A 15981-nucleotide genomic window follows, 5' to 3' on the forward strand; every position below is an offset into this window, starting at 1 on the left:
AAAGTCTCGTAATAAAACCACAACCCAAAGTCTCGTAATAAAACCACAAAAGGGAAAAATAAAATGTAGACAACTAATAAAGAGACAAACAGAGCCGTATCATTGGCGATGGTTCAAAACTTCTAAAATTTCGAGACCTGTTTCTATGTATCTACTTATATTATTTTAAAAATAAATTTATTTTTGATATTAAGTCATAACATTTAACTGATAAAAGGGGTCTATTTTTTTTAGTTTGTTTGGGGCCTCAAATCGGTTCAAATCGGCATCGGAGACAAACAAGAGAGTTGCAATTTAAAAAGTAGCATGCCTAAACGAAGATGAATAAAAAGGGAATTAAAAACATGATACAAACAACATTGTTTTAATTTAAAAAACAGAATATATATATATATATATATATATATATATATATATATATATATATATAAATTAAAAAACTAAGAGTTATGCTAATATACTACCCTAAGTAAGTCGACACTAATCTAATTTTAAGTCTCCACTAGCTCATATATAAAATCATATGGTCTTCTTCAGGTTTAAAATCAAGTTATCATTCCACTTTCTCCTTAGAGAACCTCTCCTAATAGTTTCATCCCTATCGTATCAGACACTTGCATCCTTTAAACATGCTTGAACCACCTTAATATTTCTTTCATTATTTTACACTCACATCTTATTTCTGATTACTGCGTCGACTATCATGTTCAACATTGTTTTGCTTCATGTCCACCATAACATCTTCACTTCTGCCCATCTTCCTCACACGTGCCTTCTTTATCGGGCATCATTATGATATGTACAAGATAGTTGGCATAACATAATGATGCCATCTTCTAGATTTCCCCTATACTTTTCGACGAAATCCTCTTATTGCACAAAACTTATATTGCCCTCCAAATCATCTCTCGTAGAATATTGACATAAGCTTTATACACGTCATATGAAGATCCCTAGTCCCTACTTCCTTTCCTATACTTCCATATAAATGAGGATGTGGACTCCCCTAACTGTCGACCTTTCATGCATGAAGCCAAATAGGTTTATATTATGTTGGTTTCATGTCGCAACTTGGTCTCGATCATTCTCTCTTATAGTTTCATGTTATGACTAAAAAACTTAATATCTTGGGAATTGCCACACGTTTTGACATCTCATGTATTCTTATAATTTAGAAACACATTACACGAGCAATTAAGTATGTGAAACCTACAAACTCAAGTACTTTGACAACATGACCAAACATGATCATAACTCAACATTTTGTATGTTCATTTGGCCGACTTGGTCTTCTTAACGTATTCAAAACTGTCGTATTCATTATAACAATCGAGAAGATAACCTATGCACATTTATTTTGAAAGTGACATGGAGACATTACAACTAAAAGCCAACCTCAAGGGGTAACAAGTGTAATATTTTCTATTTATAGTATATTCAACAGTCGGTCAGTCACCACCATTCGCCCACTTCCCTTTTTCTTTGGATTTCTTGAAACTCAACGCCCTTGTCACCAGCAGTTAGTGCATACTGGTCTCTTTCTCCAGACCTCCTTACTCTTAATTAAATCTCACATGGTTTTCCGCCAAAAAGCAAAATAAACAAATCCCACTTGATTGTTCAGTCTTTTCGTCTTCCTCATTCTATTCTGACCATTTTCTGGGAATCAAGATTTTCTTCAAGTTTTTAATCGACTGAAATTTGTGAAAAGTTCAAAGAAAAATGTCTTTGAACATTCTATCTCCAACAGAAGCCAGGGTCATCTCTTTCTTAGACGCTTCCAAATCCAACACCCACCTTCTCAAGCTTCAAGGTGTTGTTTTACTTGCCCAAAATAATTTTTCAGCAAAACCCCTGTATTAGTTTAACTAAGAAGACACAATATGTTAATCTTTGATATCTGCAATGTAGATTATGAATTTATGATGTTGGTGGTTATTTTTTTTATGTGCATTATTAATTTATGTCCATGGGTGTTTTGGTAGGTGGGTTCTCTTTCAAGAGGAAAGATAGTAAGGTAACATGTAGAAAGGGGATCCAATGCGCGGCGGCGCTACCTCCTTCGGCATGGCCGGGAACGGCTGCTGTTCAGCCGGGGACTAAGAACTGGAATGGCCCTAAACCTATTTCAATCATTGGATCCACTGGTTCCATTGGGACCCAGGTGAATTTTGAATTCTTTCGTTTCACTTCATGATTATGCATATGGTAGCTCTTCGATTCGTTTGATTATTTTTAGTTCTTGATGAGCAGACACTAGACATTGTCGCCGAACACCCAGATAAGTTCAAAGTTGTAGCACTTGCTGCTGGCTCAAATGTCACACTTCTTGCAGATCAGGTAACTAAATCGACTATTAAGTATTAACTTGGTGTTCGAAAGGTTTCTCTTTTGACATTCTACACCTTTTCGCAGATCAAAGCTTTCAAACCACAGTTAGTTTCTATGAAGAACGAGTCGTTGGTTAGTGAACTCAAAGAAGCTTTGGCCGGCGCCGATTACATGCCTGAAATTATTCCCGGCGACGAAGGTGTTATTGAGGTCAGTGTCCATTTTCCTCCATCGTTTCAAGCTTCTGCTACTTAAAAATCCGTCGGATTACTCACCGGAAACTTCTTCGACTCCAATTCAGGTTGCTCGTCACCCAGATTGTGTTACCGTAGTCACCGGAATAATGGGTTGTGCTGGTTTAAAGGTTCATCTTCATATCCTCTCGTTAATGGGATCATCTTTTAGGGTCATATCACATATTTTAAACATTCATCGAGACGTTTTCATAATTTTGTGTTCTCGTTTTTTAGCCGACAGTTGCTGCTATTGAAGCAGGGAAAAACATCGCATTAGCAAATAAAGAAACCTTAATCGCCGGAGGTCCCTTTGTTCTTCCTCTTGCACATAAGCATAACGTCAAGATTCTTCCTGCAGATTCAGAACATTCTGCTATATTTCAGGTACAAAAACCGTTTAAATCATTTAGTATACAAGTTATACATTTATAAACCATTCTTTTTCTTAACATGAAGGATCTAAATGTGGTGTTTTTTAGTGTATACAAGGCTTCCCTGAAGGTGCTCTAAGGCGTATAATCTTAACTGCATCTGGAGGTGCTTTCAGGTATAGTAAACTTTAAAACTTACCTCTAAAGTTGATGACAAAATTTGGTTTAATCATCATCTGATTATTGTTTTAATCTCATGGTTTTTGTTTAGGGACTGGCCTGTTGAAAAACTGAAAGAGGTTAAAGTTGCAGATGCATTGAAGCATCCAAACTGGAGCATGGGGAAAAAGATCACAGTCGACTCTGCCACACTCTTCAACAAAGTAAATCTTGATTTCTACTATTTATTGTTATTTGAAATTGCTAATCGAAAGACAAAATTAATTCCATTTATTTTGACAGGGTCTTGAAGTTATTGAAGCTCATTATCTTTACGGATGTGACTATGACGACATTGACATCGTTATTCACCCTCAATCTATCATCCATTCCATGGTCGAGACACAGGTAAAGTAATCACTCAAATAACTAAATGATCCCCCAAGCACACTTGGTTCTGATGCGGTCAAGGGTTCAAGTCTCAGCAACTGCTGGCCCACACTGTGGGTGTTTTAATTCAAATGTGGACTCCACTCCTTGTGGGTACTGACATTATGCTTTAATGGCAGTGTAGGCCAGTTCAGGGGTTGCTGGAATAATTACAGAATACGAAACAACCGAATAAAAACTTATGCTAACGGTTTGACCATTTTTTCGGGTTATGATTTTTCAGGACTCGTCGGTCTTGGCACAATTAGGATGGCCCGACATGCGGTTGCCGATCCTATATACATTGTCATGGCCCGATAGAATACACTGCTCTGAGATTACATGGCCCCGTCTTGATCTCTGCAAGTATGTAGCACGTTTTAAAAGTAGTTTGATTTAAAATTAAATCACGTACATATTCTGTGTTGTGTCCCACATCAACTAGACAATGCTCTCGTCTCTTTTAGAAAGAAAATCAAGAACTCCACATATCTGACATTCTAATTAATATAGGTTGGGATCGTTGACATTCAAAGCTCCAGACAATGTGAAATACCCGTCAATGGATTTGGCTTATGCCGCCGGGCGAGCTGGTGGTACGATGACCGGAGTTCTTAGTGCCGCCAATGAGAAAGCGGTTGAAATGTTCATTGATGAAAAGTAAGTGGTTTACTTTGTTTGTGTTTGTTGATTGGATTAATAATGAATATTGTGGTTGGTAGTTAATGTGGTGGGTGTTTTTCAGGATTAGCTACTTGGATATATTCAAGGTGGTGGAGTTGACTTGTGAGAAGCATCAATCAGAGTTGGTGACAGCGCCTTCACTTGAGGAAATCATACATTACGATTTGTGGGCTCGAGAGTATGCGGCAAATGTCAAGGCTTCTTCCTCAGGTTTAACTCCAGCTCTCGTATGAACCAACATCTTGGATGCAAGAGGATGACGATGAATGGTGTTAGGATGTTCATTCAAACCAGGAATAAATGTTATTTTTCATGTAATGGAAAAATATTTGGAATCAAAATTTTTAAAAAAAAAAAAAAAAAGTTATGTTTTTTATTATAAATTTTTATCATAGTATTTAATAATTTATAGATAGTTGTTCACTTTGATAACAAAACAGTTAGAATAAATAAATAAAACTTTTTAGGATATCAATACTAAGCTATAGGGGCTGCATTTGGCTTTGAGTAGCATATATGTGGAAATAGTTAAAGGCGCGTTTGGTCATGTTTGTTTTCCATAATTTTTTCTTTACAAATTGAAATCTTTGAAAACAGCTTAGTATCTTTTTCTTACACATGGATCATTTTTATAATTTTTTTTTATTACACATGGATCATTTCTATAATCATACTATTACACAAGGACAATTTTTATAATTTTACTACTACACATGGACAATATACATAATTCTGCAAATGAATAAAACAACGGCCATTTATGTAATTCTTGCATTAGAGAATTGTAGTTTGATGAACAATACACGATATTTGCTAAACATTATCTAGGTAATATGTCATATATTGTATTATTTGAAATAACAAAATAATATAAAAATAAAACTGATATAAAATACATCAAACATGTTTTTAAATTTTCTATAATGAAAAATGAAAACTCAATAAGTTAACCATATAAAAATGAAAACTCCACTCTTTTTTTAATTTTTTTCTAAAAAACTAAAAATAATTTCCACAACCAAATGCACCATAACTCCCTATGGATTCTAGTTTCAATTAGCCGAAGACTCGGGGGTTTGATTCAAATTTATATTGGTCTCCAGAGCTAGTCACATTGTGAGTCGTATACATAGTGAAAATTTTATGATTAGATGATGTTTACCTCATAGTTTTCCAAAACAACAACATTTGGCAGAAATAATACAAAATCTGTAGTTTTTTTTTTTTTTTTTGGATAATGAGGGTTTCATATAACCCCAAAAGTTCAACCTACACCTATATATGTCAAATATTTGCAATTTTACAGTTGTCCACCCAATCTACATCTGAATCCAACTCCAACGTTTGGAATGAAACCAAAAATAGCAAACTTTGTATTCCTTCTTTCTTTATGCATGCAAATTAATCACATAATAGACATAATGATACATGAGCTTCATAATAATGAAATCTCTGTCCACTAGATCAAACTTTCGGCTCACCCACTTTCCAAATAAATTCCCAGCATAAACAATTTAGCTTTTAAGTCCAATAGACAATAGTATATTAGTATCTTCAATTTTCCAAACCATCATCTCTTCTTTTGAACAATCTATTCGTTCAATTTCTTTTGCACTTAGATCCACATTCACCCCTTCAAAATCATTTTTGTTCTTGTTGTTTTTTTTTTTTTTTTTTTTTTTTTGCATAAATCATCTGCCCAACAGCCCCATAAACACATCTGCCCACCAATTTATTTCGAATCAACTTATACTTGAGGCTATAATCAACATTCTGAATGATACCTACTACTCTCGTTTTCAGCCCATCAACATGATTATTTAAGGCACCTAACTTCTCATTTGATCTCATAGCCCAGAACTCGCCCATGATTACAACCCAGTTATCTCTAAGCCCATCCCATTTATTAACATTCTAATTCAGCCCATTAGCATGAAGAATCAGCCAACCAACAACCCAATCATATTGGTCCAAACAAAGAGTTAGTTTCCACTTTCCATTTAAACCTCAATCCATCACTTTTTTTCTATAGCCGACATGCAACTTTATTATATCTTTTATCTTCTCGGCGGAATAGCCAACACTAGGGATGTGCATTTGGACCGAATGCTCAAACCGAAACCGAAACCGAAATCGAAACCCGAATTTGACCGACCTGAATTAGGACCGAATAAGTAATTTGGGTCGGTTATCGGGTATCTATTTTAACCCAATTCGGTTATCGGGTTATTCGGTCCGAGTTACCCGAATAAATGTTTAATCGGACCAAAAGAAACAACCCGAATATTGAATAGTCACTTGATCAATCCCTCTTGGCTCTTGTGTATTGTGTATTGTTGTATCCGTTGATCAAAATTTCAAAAAAAAAAAAAACTACTGAACTCGTCGCCCTATCAATGTTTAATATATTTTTTTTTACTTGAACTAGATATATAATTTCCTTATTTGGGTTATTCGAGTCATTTCGGTTCAAAAGCATAGTGTACATGTTATTTCGGCCCGTTCAGATTAATAACCGAACCGAAACCCATATTACCCGAACCGAACCTGTCCCGTATTAGTATAATCGGTCCGGGTTTCGGTTCCAACTTTACATCCAATTCGGGTTTCGGGTTATTCGTGTAACACCCGTGTCCCAGACTAGTTTAACTTTATATTTATTGGGGCCTAAAGATGGAGTTTTGGGAAAAACTCTATGCCACGACGTGGAGTAAGGATGCCCACAATATGGCATCGAATAAAGGGATTGTGTATTTTATTGGACCGCCACGGCGTAGCCAAGGGTTGCCATGGCGTGACAGTTGTTTTGGCCCAAGCCCATTATTCTTTTAGGGTTTGCTTCGTATTTAAACCCCCCTAAGCTATTTCTAGGGTTCATCACCAGCCCCCAACACCCTTATACCTCAGAGAAACCATAACCCTCCTTCCCTTGGTGATTTGTGGCCTATCAGAGCATTTGATAACCTGGAGAATAAGTGAAGAAGGAGAAGAAGGTGCTCTATTATTGGTGATGGGTTTTGAGCATTCTAACACTCCTATGGTGTACATGCAACCCTAGAAACCTTGGATCTATGTTTGACTAAGATACATGCAAATAATTATTTTTTCCAAGGTTCTTATCCTAACTAGCATGGCATGGGATACTTGAATCAAATAAAACTAGTAGAATTACTTACCTTGTAGTAGTAGTTGATTGCTTGGAGTTTGAGAGCCTAGCACCAATAATGTGGATGCCTCAAATGGAAGTCACAAATCACCACAAACTTGGAAACTTGAGAGAATAGTCACAAACTTCTTGAAATCGGCCCTCTTGGTTTACACACATCAACTAGTCGTTATTTCAAGAACCAAAGCCTCCTTTATATAGTGTGGTGGATTAGGGTTACATCCATGTAAACCCTAATACCCATGTCTTTTCATTTCCATGAGATCCATGGGTTAAAGCTCCATGGAGTATCCATGGACTTTCCATGCAAGCCTAGCCCATTCCAAATAAGCATTAGCCCACACTATATAAATACAAGAGCCCATATTTAATTAGTCATACTTTTGATCTCTAAATTAATTCTAAATTAATTATAGATCAACACTAATTAAATAATATGATTTTATATTAATATATTAGAACTTATAATATATTAATAAATCATAACTTATACTATTCTCAAAAGATTATCCATAAATTGTTCGGGTGAAGTGCAACCCAAATAGACCATGCCGGGTCGGGTCAAGTACATACCAAATATAGTTATGGACTTAGACACTATATCCAACAGTCTCCCACTTGGATAAGTCTAATAACTATAGTTGCAAGTATGACTTCAGGAACCGATCAGCAATCGTAGCTCTTTAAACTCTGTTGAACTATGAAACGCCATTTTAGATAAGTGATCATATAATCCTCTGTTCTAGATATCAGCCGGACAAATACATGGAACATGGTCTTGCTTATTGTCCAGCATTTGTTTCCCGATTTCCGATTTGTTTGGCATAGAATTTAACTGAACACATCAATTTAGTTCTGACCGGGCCCGGTACATAGGTCAAAACAAAATCATCGAGGGGCCCAGATATCGCTTCTAATTCTAGAAGGAACAGATAAACTTCGACTCATATGTTTGCTCTACTACTTGTTGAATTACACACAAAAGCACGGTTTATAACATCGAGTTACCAATGCGTTTTTGTGCAATCAATGCATAACCAACTCATAGGCAACAAATCATATCTCTAGGTTTGAAGACTTATATGATATTACCGTCTCACGATCACTCGAGATAAATTCCATGAAGTGATACAAGTGAGCGTGGGTTGAATCCAATACTCAGAACTTATGAGCACTCATGAGTGCTGTAGCCCCGCTTTGTCTAACATCTTAGACCTCTACAAGCCAACCCATGACAGTCTTGATTCATATCTACTTCCAACATATGACCGACTGTGGAGAGTTTGAATAATATGATATAAACCATAACATAATTATTCTGGAAGTCAAAACATGCAAAAAGAAATAATAGTAAACGATTGACAAGAGATAGCAACACTTTACTCATAAATAACAGCTTTTATTTATCATCAAATGTCAATTACATTTTACAAATTTCAAGATTATCTAACTACTAAAACTAATATCATCCTTCAGCCCTATGCTCCGAGCATGCTGGAGATGCTTAGCCCGAGTCAGTCCCTTCGTGAGGGGATCTGCTGGGTTCTCATCCGATGATACCCTCTTTACCACGAGGATTCCTTCTTCTATTCGATGTCTGATGAAGTGATATTTTCTGTCAATGTGTCTGGATCTCCCATGATCTCTTGGTTCCTTGGCTAAGGCAACCGCACTATTGCTGTCACAGAAAATCTCCATTGGCTCCTTTATAGCTGGTACAACTCCAAGGTCTCCGATGAAGTTCTTTAGCCATATAGCCTCCTTTGCTGCCTCGCTTGCTGCTATATACTCTGATTCACAAGTGGAATCAGCCACTGTCTCCTGCTTGGAACTTTTCCAAGTAATTGCCCCTCCATTTAGAGTAAAGACCCAGCCCGACTGAGAGCGGAAATTATCCTTGTCAGTCTGAAAGCTAGCATCACTGTACCCTACAACTCTCAAGTCCTCACTGCCACCGAGGGTAAGGACCCAGTCCTTAGTCCTCCGTAGGTACTTGAGGATATTCTTTACCGCAGTCCAGTGTGCCTTGCCAGGGTTCCCCTAATACCTGCTAACCATGCTCAAAGCAAAGGCTACATCAGGTCGAGTACACGTCATAGCATACATGATCGATCCTACAGCTGAAGCATAAGGTATTCGACTCATTTCTGCTATCTCAGCCTCAGTACTAGGGCTTTGTGTCTTACTCAATCTGGCGTTACTCTGGATGGGTAACTCTCCTTTCTTGGAGTTATGCATGTTGAACCTTTTCAACACTTTGTCCACATAGGTGCTTTGACTAAGTCCAATTAGTCTTTTACTCCTGTTTCTCAAAATCCTTATCCCTAGGATATAGGCAGCTTCTCCAAGGTCCTTCATAGCGAAACACTTCCCAAGCCAGGACTTTACTTCCTGCAGGGTTGGGATGTCATTTCCTATGAGTAGTATGTCATCCACATACAGTACCAAAAAGCTGACTATACTCCCACTAGCCTTGATATAGACACAAGATTCATCTTCACTCCTTGAAAAGCCAAATTCTTTGACTTTCTCGTCAAAGCAAAGATTCCATCTGCGAGGTGCCTGTTTTAATCCATAAATGGATTTCTCGAGCTTACACACTCTACTGGGGTACTCTGTACTGACAAAACCCTCGGGCTGAACCATGTAAACATCTTCAGCCAACTTTCCATTAAGGAAAACGGTTTTGACATCCATTTGTCATATTTCATAATCATGAAATGCAGCAATGGCTAACAGAACCCTAATAGACTTAATCTTGGCCACTGGTGAAAAGGTCTCATCATAATCAACTCCCGGAGTTTGAGAATAACCCTTTGCAACCAGTCGTGCCTTATAAGTGTGTACATTACCATCCATGTCAGTCTTCTTCTTGAAGATCCATTTGCACCCAACTATCTTACGATCAGGTACATTGTCAACCAAGTTCCAAACTTGATTGTCATACATGGACTGTATCTCGCTATCCATAGCCTCTTTCCATTTAGCAGCCTCAGGGCCTGCCATGGCTTCCGTGTAGCTGTTAGGCTCATCCAGATTTACTAGTGTGTTATCACTGATAAGTGTCTCACCTTCTGCAGTAATATGAAAACCATAATAATGCTCAGGTGCATTCCTAACTCTGGTGGAACGCCTCAGAGGTATAGATTCTTCAGTCGACTCAACAGGAGTTTCCTCCTCAGGTTGAGGGCTAGGGTTTGAGGTTCCTTCACCACTTGACTCTTGAATTTCCTCAAGGTCAATTTGCCTCCCACTGTCTCCTTGGCTCATGAATTCTCTCTCTTGAAAGAATCCTCTTCTTGGTACAAAGACCACATTATCAGTAGGTCTGTAGAAGATGTAACCAAAGGATTTCTGTGGGTAGCCGATGAAAATACACCTTTCGCTTCGGGGTTCGAGCTTATCGTGAGTCTCGCATCTCACGAAAGCCTCGCAACCCCAAATCTTGATGTGGTATAGATTGGGAACTTTTCTAGTCCACACCTCGTGAGGTGTTTTGGAAACCTTCTTTGTAGGGACTAGATTAAGGATATGGGCGGCAGTCTCTAAGGCATACCCCCAAAATGAGATTGGTAGCGAAGCTCGACTCATCATGGAATGAACCATGTCCAAAAAGGTCCGATTGCGCCTCTCAGCTACACCATTCAACTATGGTGTCCTAGGAGGTGTCAATTGTGAGACAATCCCACATTCCTTAAGATAGTCAAGGAACTCAGTACTAAGATACTCACCACCACGATCGGATCGAAGCATCTTAATGTTCCTGCCCAACTGATTCTCCACTTCTTGCTTAAACTCTTTGAATTTCTCAAAGGTTTCTAACTTATGCTTGATTAGGTAGACATATCCATATCTACTAAAATCATCAGTAAAAGTCACATAGAACCGATTACCATCTCTTGTGGCGGTTCTGAAGGGTCCACACACATCCGTGTGTATGAGGTCCAACAAACCTTCACCCCTAGCACAAGTGCCAGTAAAAGGTGACTTTGTCATTTTACCAAGCAAACAAGATTCACAACTATCATCTGACTTTAGGTCAAATGACTCCAAGACTCCATCCTTTTGGAGTTGGCCTATGCGTTTCTTGCTTACATATCCAAGACGACAATGCCATAAGGATGTTTTATCTAAGCTAGTGGAAGAGTTAATACACAATACATTATTTCCTAGATTATCTACAACAGATACAGTTTCATACTGTTGGATTAGATGTCTAAGCCCATAACTATAATTGGTATGTACTTGAATTGATAGCAGCACAGTCCTTTTGGGTTGCCCTCAACCTAGCAACTGGACAAGGAAATTATGAAAGGAGAGATATTAATTTATAAGATTAATGAATTAATATAAATGATTTATTAATATGTTAAAAGATTAATATATTAATTAGAAATAAGTATGTTTAATTAATAGTTAGCCAGAAATTAATCAGAATTAATTTTGGGGTTAAAAGTATTAATTATAAAGTGCAGGGACTAGTTTGCAATTATCAGATAGTTGAGTGGAAGACTCCAGAACCCCCTTGGAAGGAGGTGGACGAAATTCTTAGGGGAAACCCTAGAGATTTCGTCCAAGGGGTCCAAATAAGGCCTTTGGATCTTGCTTAGGCCCTAAGCAAAGGATAACTAGGGTTTTCCCTAAACCCTAGATCCCTCAGCTATTTAAGGAGCCTCCTGGCTCACATTTGAGGTCACTGATTTCTTTGGAAGAAACCCTAAGGCCGAAATTGCATACTCTCTCCATCCTCTCTCCTCCAAGTTTCCTTCTTGCTAGTTCTTGGGTGTGATTCCATTAGAGGCATTACATTTGTGGTGCTAAGCTTCCAAGAAGATCAAGATCAAGATCAAGAGGATTATCAATTGTTTGCTATAACAATTGAAAGGTATGTAACTCCTAAACCCTAGTTTGTTAATTTCGAAATTAGCCTCTCTCCTCTAGGGTTCTTGTTTTGCAATTCAAAGTTATATGTTCAATAGTTAAAACATAGATCCAAAGTAGGTTGCATGTGAACTTAGGAATTGTTTTCTAGTTTATTTGTTTTACCTAAAACCCATCAGAGGTATCAGAGCCATTGTTTGTTTTAATTTGAATTGCTATAATTGTTGAATTGCAAATTAGGGTTTATAGCTATTAAACCCTAAAGGCCAAATTTTCGATTTCTAGGGTTTTGGATAAAAGGGTTTTTTCGAAAACCCTAGCCTCCAAAGAACCCTAATCGAAATTAGGGTTAGGGTTTTGAAAACCCTAGCCTCCTCCCTTGTAAATTTCGAAATTGCTAGAAGTTTTAGGGTTTCTTGTTTTGGATAATTGTTACTTAATTAGATTAATTGGATAATTATCCTTACCCTATTTTTCGAAATTTAGAGGGATAAGGATTAGGATTAAATTAATTGATTAATTTAATTAGATAATCCTTACAAGATTTAATAATTTGATTAATAGTTAATTAAAAGATAAATATTAAATCTAGTTAATTGGTTTATTTAAATTTAAATTTAATAGTTTGAATTTCGAAATTTATATAAACCCTTGAAGTTTTAAAATGTTTTAAAACACACCCTATATATGTATTATGATTAAAAGTTTAATATTATATATGTATAAGAATATGGTCAGTCAAATCGCTAGTATGCCTCATTCACGAAGCTAATCTACAAGGGGGTATAAGGAAACTGCCTATAAAATGGTAGTTGAATGGGTGTCCACTCTCACCCACCGCTTCCTTGATTAGTGGAGGGTCGTTAGCAGAACGGATTTGATAGGACAACTACTTCTCATTAAAAGTATAATGACATTAAAGAAAGTACTAGAACATTATTTTTAAAATCCCAACTTTAGTTACTTTAGGAAAAATGTGAAAAGTATGCTAATCCATGAAATTGCACATTATGCTTTATTGGTTTATTTAAATTTAAATTTAATAGTTTGAATTTCGAAATTTATATAAACTCTTGAAGTTTTAAAATGTTTTAAAACACACCCTATATATGTATTATGATTAAAAGTTTAATATTATATATGTATAAGAATATGGTCAGTCAAATCGCTAGTATGCCTCATTCACGAAGCTAATCTACAAGGGGGGTATAAGGAAACTGCCTATAAAATGGTAGTTGAATGGGTGTCCACTCTCACCCACCGCTTCCTTGATTAGTGGAGGGTCGTTAGCAGAACGGATTTGATAGGACAACTACTTCTCATTAAAAGTATAATGACATTAAAGAAAGTACTAGAACATTATTTTTAAAATCCCAACTTTAGTTACTTTAGGAAAAATGTGAAAAGTATGCTAATCCATGAAATTGCACATTATGCTTTATTGGTCGTTAGTGGAGCGTGTGTGGTTAACCAGCACACTAAAGGGCACTAATAAAGAGTAGTAATGGGTATCTCATAATTGTCATTTTGATGGAGCGTGTGTGGTTTACCAGCACATCAATAGTTAATGATAAAGACAAAGAGGTTACCAAGCACATTTGTATGGTTATTCACATCTTGTTTGTGATCCTCGGCATCCCAGTCACAAATAGAAGAGCATAATCTGAGATTAAAACATGCCATTGAATAGTTTCAATGTATCTCAAAAGAATTAGGAATCTCACTTCGTTTGTTTCGTCTAATGGTGGAATTGGTGAATCGTCATTCACCTACCTTTATGAAATTTACACTTGGATCTCGGCATCCCATTTCTAAGTTGTGAATCTTCATAGTTGGATCCTAACCTTGATATTTTATCTTTGGGTTATTATATTGAGGTATCTTGAAATCTAACTAAAACTTTCTTTCTTTTCAGATGTCTACTCCTGGAAACACTTCTGCTTCATCCTCCTCCAACCAAAACTTCTCTTTGCTCAATATATGCTCCAAAGTCGTTATGGATGGCTCTAACTATAACGATTGGATGCGCAACATCAAGATGGCTCTTCGTTTTGAGAACAAAGAATATGTTCTTGAAAAGGAGCTCAAAGAGCTTGATGAGTCTGAAGCTACTCCTGAAGATCTAGCTGCCTACAAGAAACATTACGATGATGCTACCAAAGTGGCGTGCATCATGGTGGCAACCATGTCCCCAGAACTGCAGAGGTACTATGAGGACTACTGGCCTTTCGATATGAACAAGGACCTTATGGAAAAGTACCATAAGCGAGCTCGTCAAGAAAAGTTTGAAGTAGTTAAGTCACTCATGGCTTGCAAGATGAAAGAGGGGGAGTCGGTTGTGTCACATGTGCAAAGAATGCAACGCTACATAGAGCGTTTGGTCAAGCTCAACATTCAATTTGATGAGGAATTGGCCATTGACATGGTCTTGAACTCACTACCTGATTGTTATGGTCAGTTTATTCTAACTTACCATTTGAACAATACTGAGCAGACTTTGGCCCAATTGCACAACTTGTTGCAGACAGCTGAAGCAGGGATGAAGGGTAAAAGTATACCCTCCACACCTACAAGTGCCCCTGTGTTGGCTATTGGACAGGGAAAGGGGAAAAAGAGGAAAGGTCCTCCCAAGCAAAATTGGAAGAGCAAGGCTCAAGCTGGGTCGTCTAGTAATGGCCCAAAGGCTAAGCCCAATGGTTCCACTCCCCATGTTTCTGATCCAAAAGAGGCCGTTTGCTTTTATTGCAATCAAAAGGGGCATTGGAAGAGATCTTGCCCACAATATCTGCAAGATATCAAGGATGGCAAAGTGAAGCCATCTTCGGCAGGTATTTACACTATTTCTGCTAATAACTCATTATCTTCTCGTTCATGGGTCCTTGATACAGGATGTGGTTTTCATATCTGTTCTGATTTGCAAGGACTAAAGGAAAGTGAGGAGATAGAGCGAGGAAGGATAAACTTGATCATGGGAAACAGAAAGTCTTCACCAGTGACCAAGATCGGAGTTTATCAGCTTCTGCTTAGCAATGATGTTAGATTAGATTTAATAAATTGTTGCTATTCGTCTGAGATGACGAGAAACATTATTTCATTTCATGCATTGTTCAGACAAGGTTTCAAATATTCTTTTAATGATTTGAATGGTTCAATTTCTGTTTATAAGAATGGTGTTTTTATGTTTGAAGCTTTACCTTGTGATGGTGTGTATGAAACAGTGACTTGTGTTGATAGCTTAGGAAATAGTGTACTTAATATTGACTTGTCTAATAGTGTAGACAAGGCATGCTTGTGGCATTGTCGTCTTGGACACATTAACAAGAAACGCATAGTCCAACTCCAAAAGGATGGAGTGTTGGAATCATTTGACCTAAAATCAGATGATATGTGTGAATCTTGTCTTTTGGGAAAGATGACAAAATCACCATTCACAGGGTCTTGTGAAAGAGGTGAAGGTCTGTTGGATCTCATACACACAGATGTGTGTGGGCCCTTCAGATCAACTACAAGAGATGCTAATCGATTCTATGTGACTTTCACTGACGATTATAGCAGATATGGATATATCTACTTGATCAAGCATAAGTCAGAAACTTTTGAAAGGTTCAAAGAGTTTAAGCATGAAGTCGAAAATCAATTGGGCAGAAAGATAAAGATACTTAGATCCGATAGAGGCGGGGAGTATCTTAGTATCGAGTTTAACGACTATCTGAAAGAATGTGGG

At 37.3% G+C, this 15981-nt stretch overlaps 1 protein-coding gene across 1 annotated transcript; it reads left to right on the forward strand.

Annotated features, from left to right (window-relative positions):
* The first annotated feature begins 1449 nt into the window (after window positions 1-1449).
* Window positions 1450-4593, forward strand: LOC145107599 (1-deoxy-D-xylulose 5-phosphate reductoisomerase, chloroplastic-like). The gene is made up of 12 exons (XM_079044504.1): window positions 1450-1813; window positions 1986-2164; window positions 2254-2340; window positions 2416-2541; window positions 2633-2695; window positions 2802-2951; window positions 3047-3114; window positions 3210-3321; window positions 3401-3505; window positions 3771-3892; window positions 4040-4186; window positions 4272-4593. Exons 1-12 carry the CDS (start codon window positions 1723-1725, stop codon window positions 4441-4443), a joined length of 1422 nt encoding a protein of 473 aa, XP_078900630.1. The 5' UTR covers window positions 1450-1722; the 3' UTR covers window positions 4444-4593.
* The last annotated feature ends 11388 nt before the right edge of the window (window positions 4594-15981 follow it).

Source organism: Lactuca virosa, chromosome 4 (genome assembly GCF_052849685.1).
Source record: "Lactuca virosa cultivar CGN04683 chromosome 4, Lactuca_virosa_CGN04683_v6, whole genome shotgun sequence".
Classification (NCBI taxonomy): domain Eukaryota; kingdom Viridiplantae; phylum Streptophyta; class Magnoliopsida; order Asterales; family Asteraceae; genus Lactuca; species Lactuca virosa.

Excerpts from the sequence above, each read along its gene's own strand:
- LOC145107599 (XM_079044504.1), top strand. The coding sequence starts at position 1,723 with ATGTCTTTGAACATTCTATCTCCAACAGAAGCCAGGGTCATCTCTTTC. Across the intron at positions 2,165-2,253 it reads CTGGTTCCATTGGGACCCAG|ACACTAGACATTGTCGCCGA; the intron begins GTGAATTTTGAA and ends CTTGATGAGCAG. Across the intron at positions 2,952-3,046 it reads AACATTCTGCTATATTTCAG|TGTATACAAGGCTTCCCTGA; the intron begins GTACAAAAACCG and ends GGTGTTTTTTAG.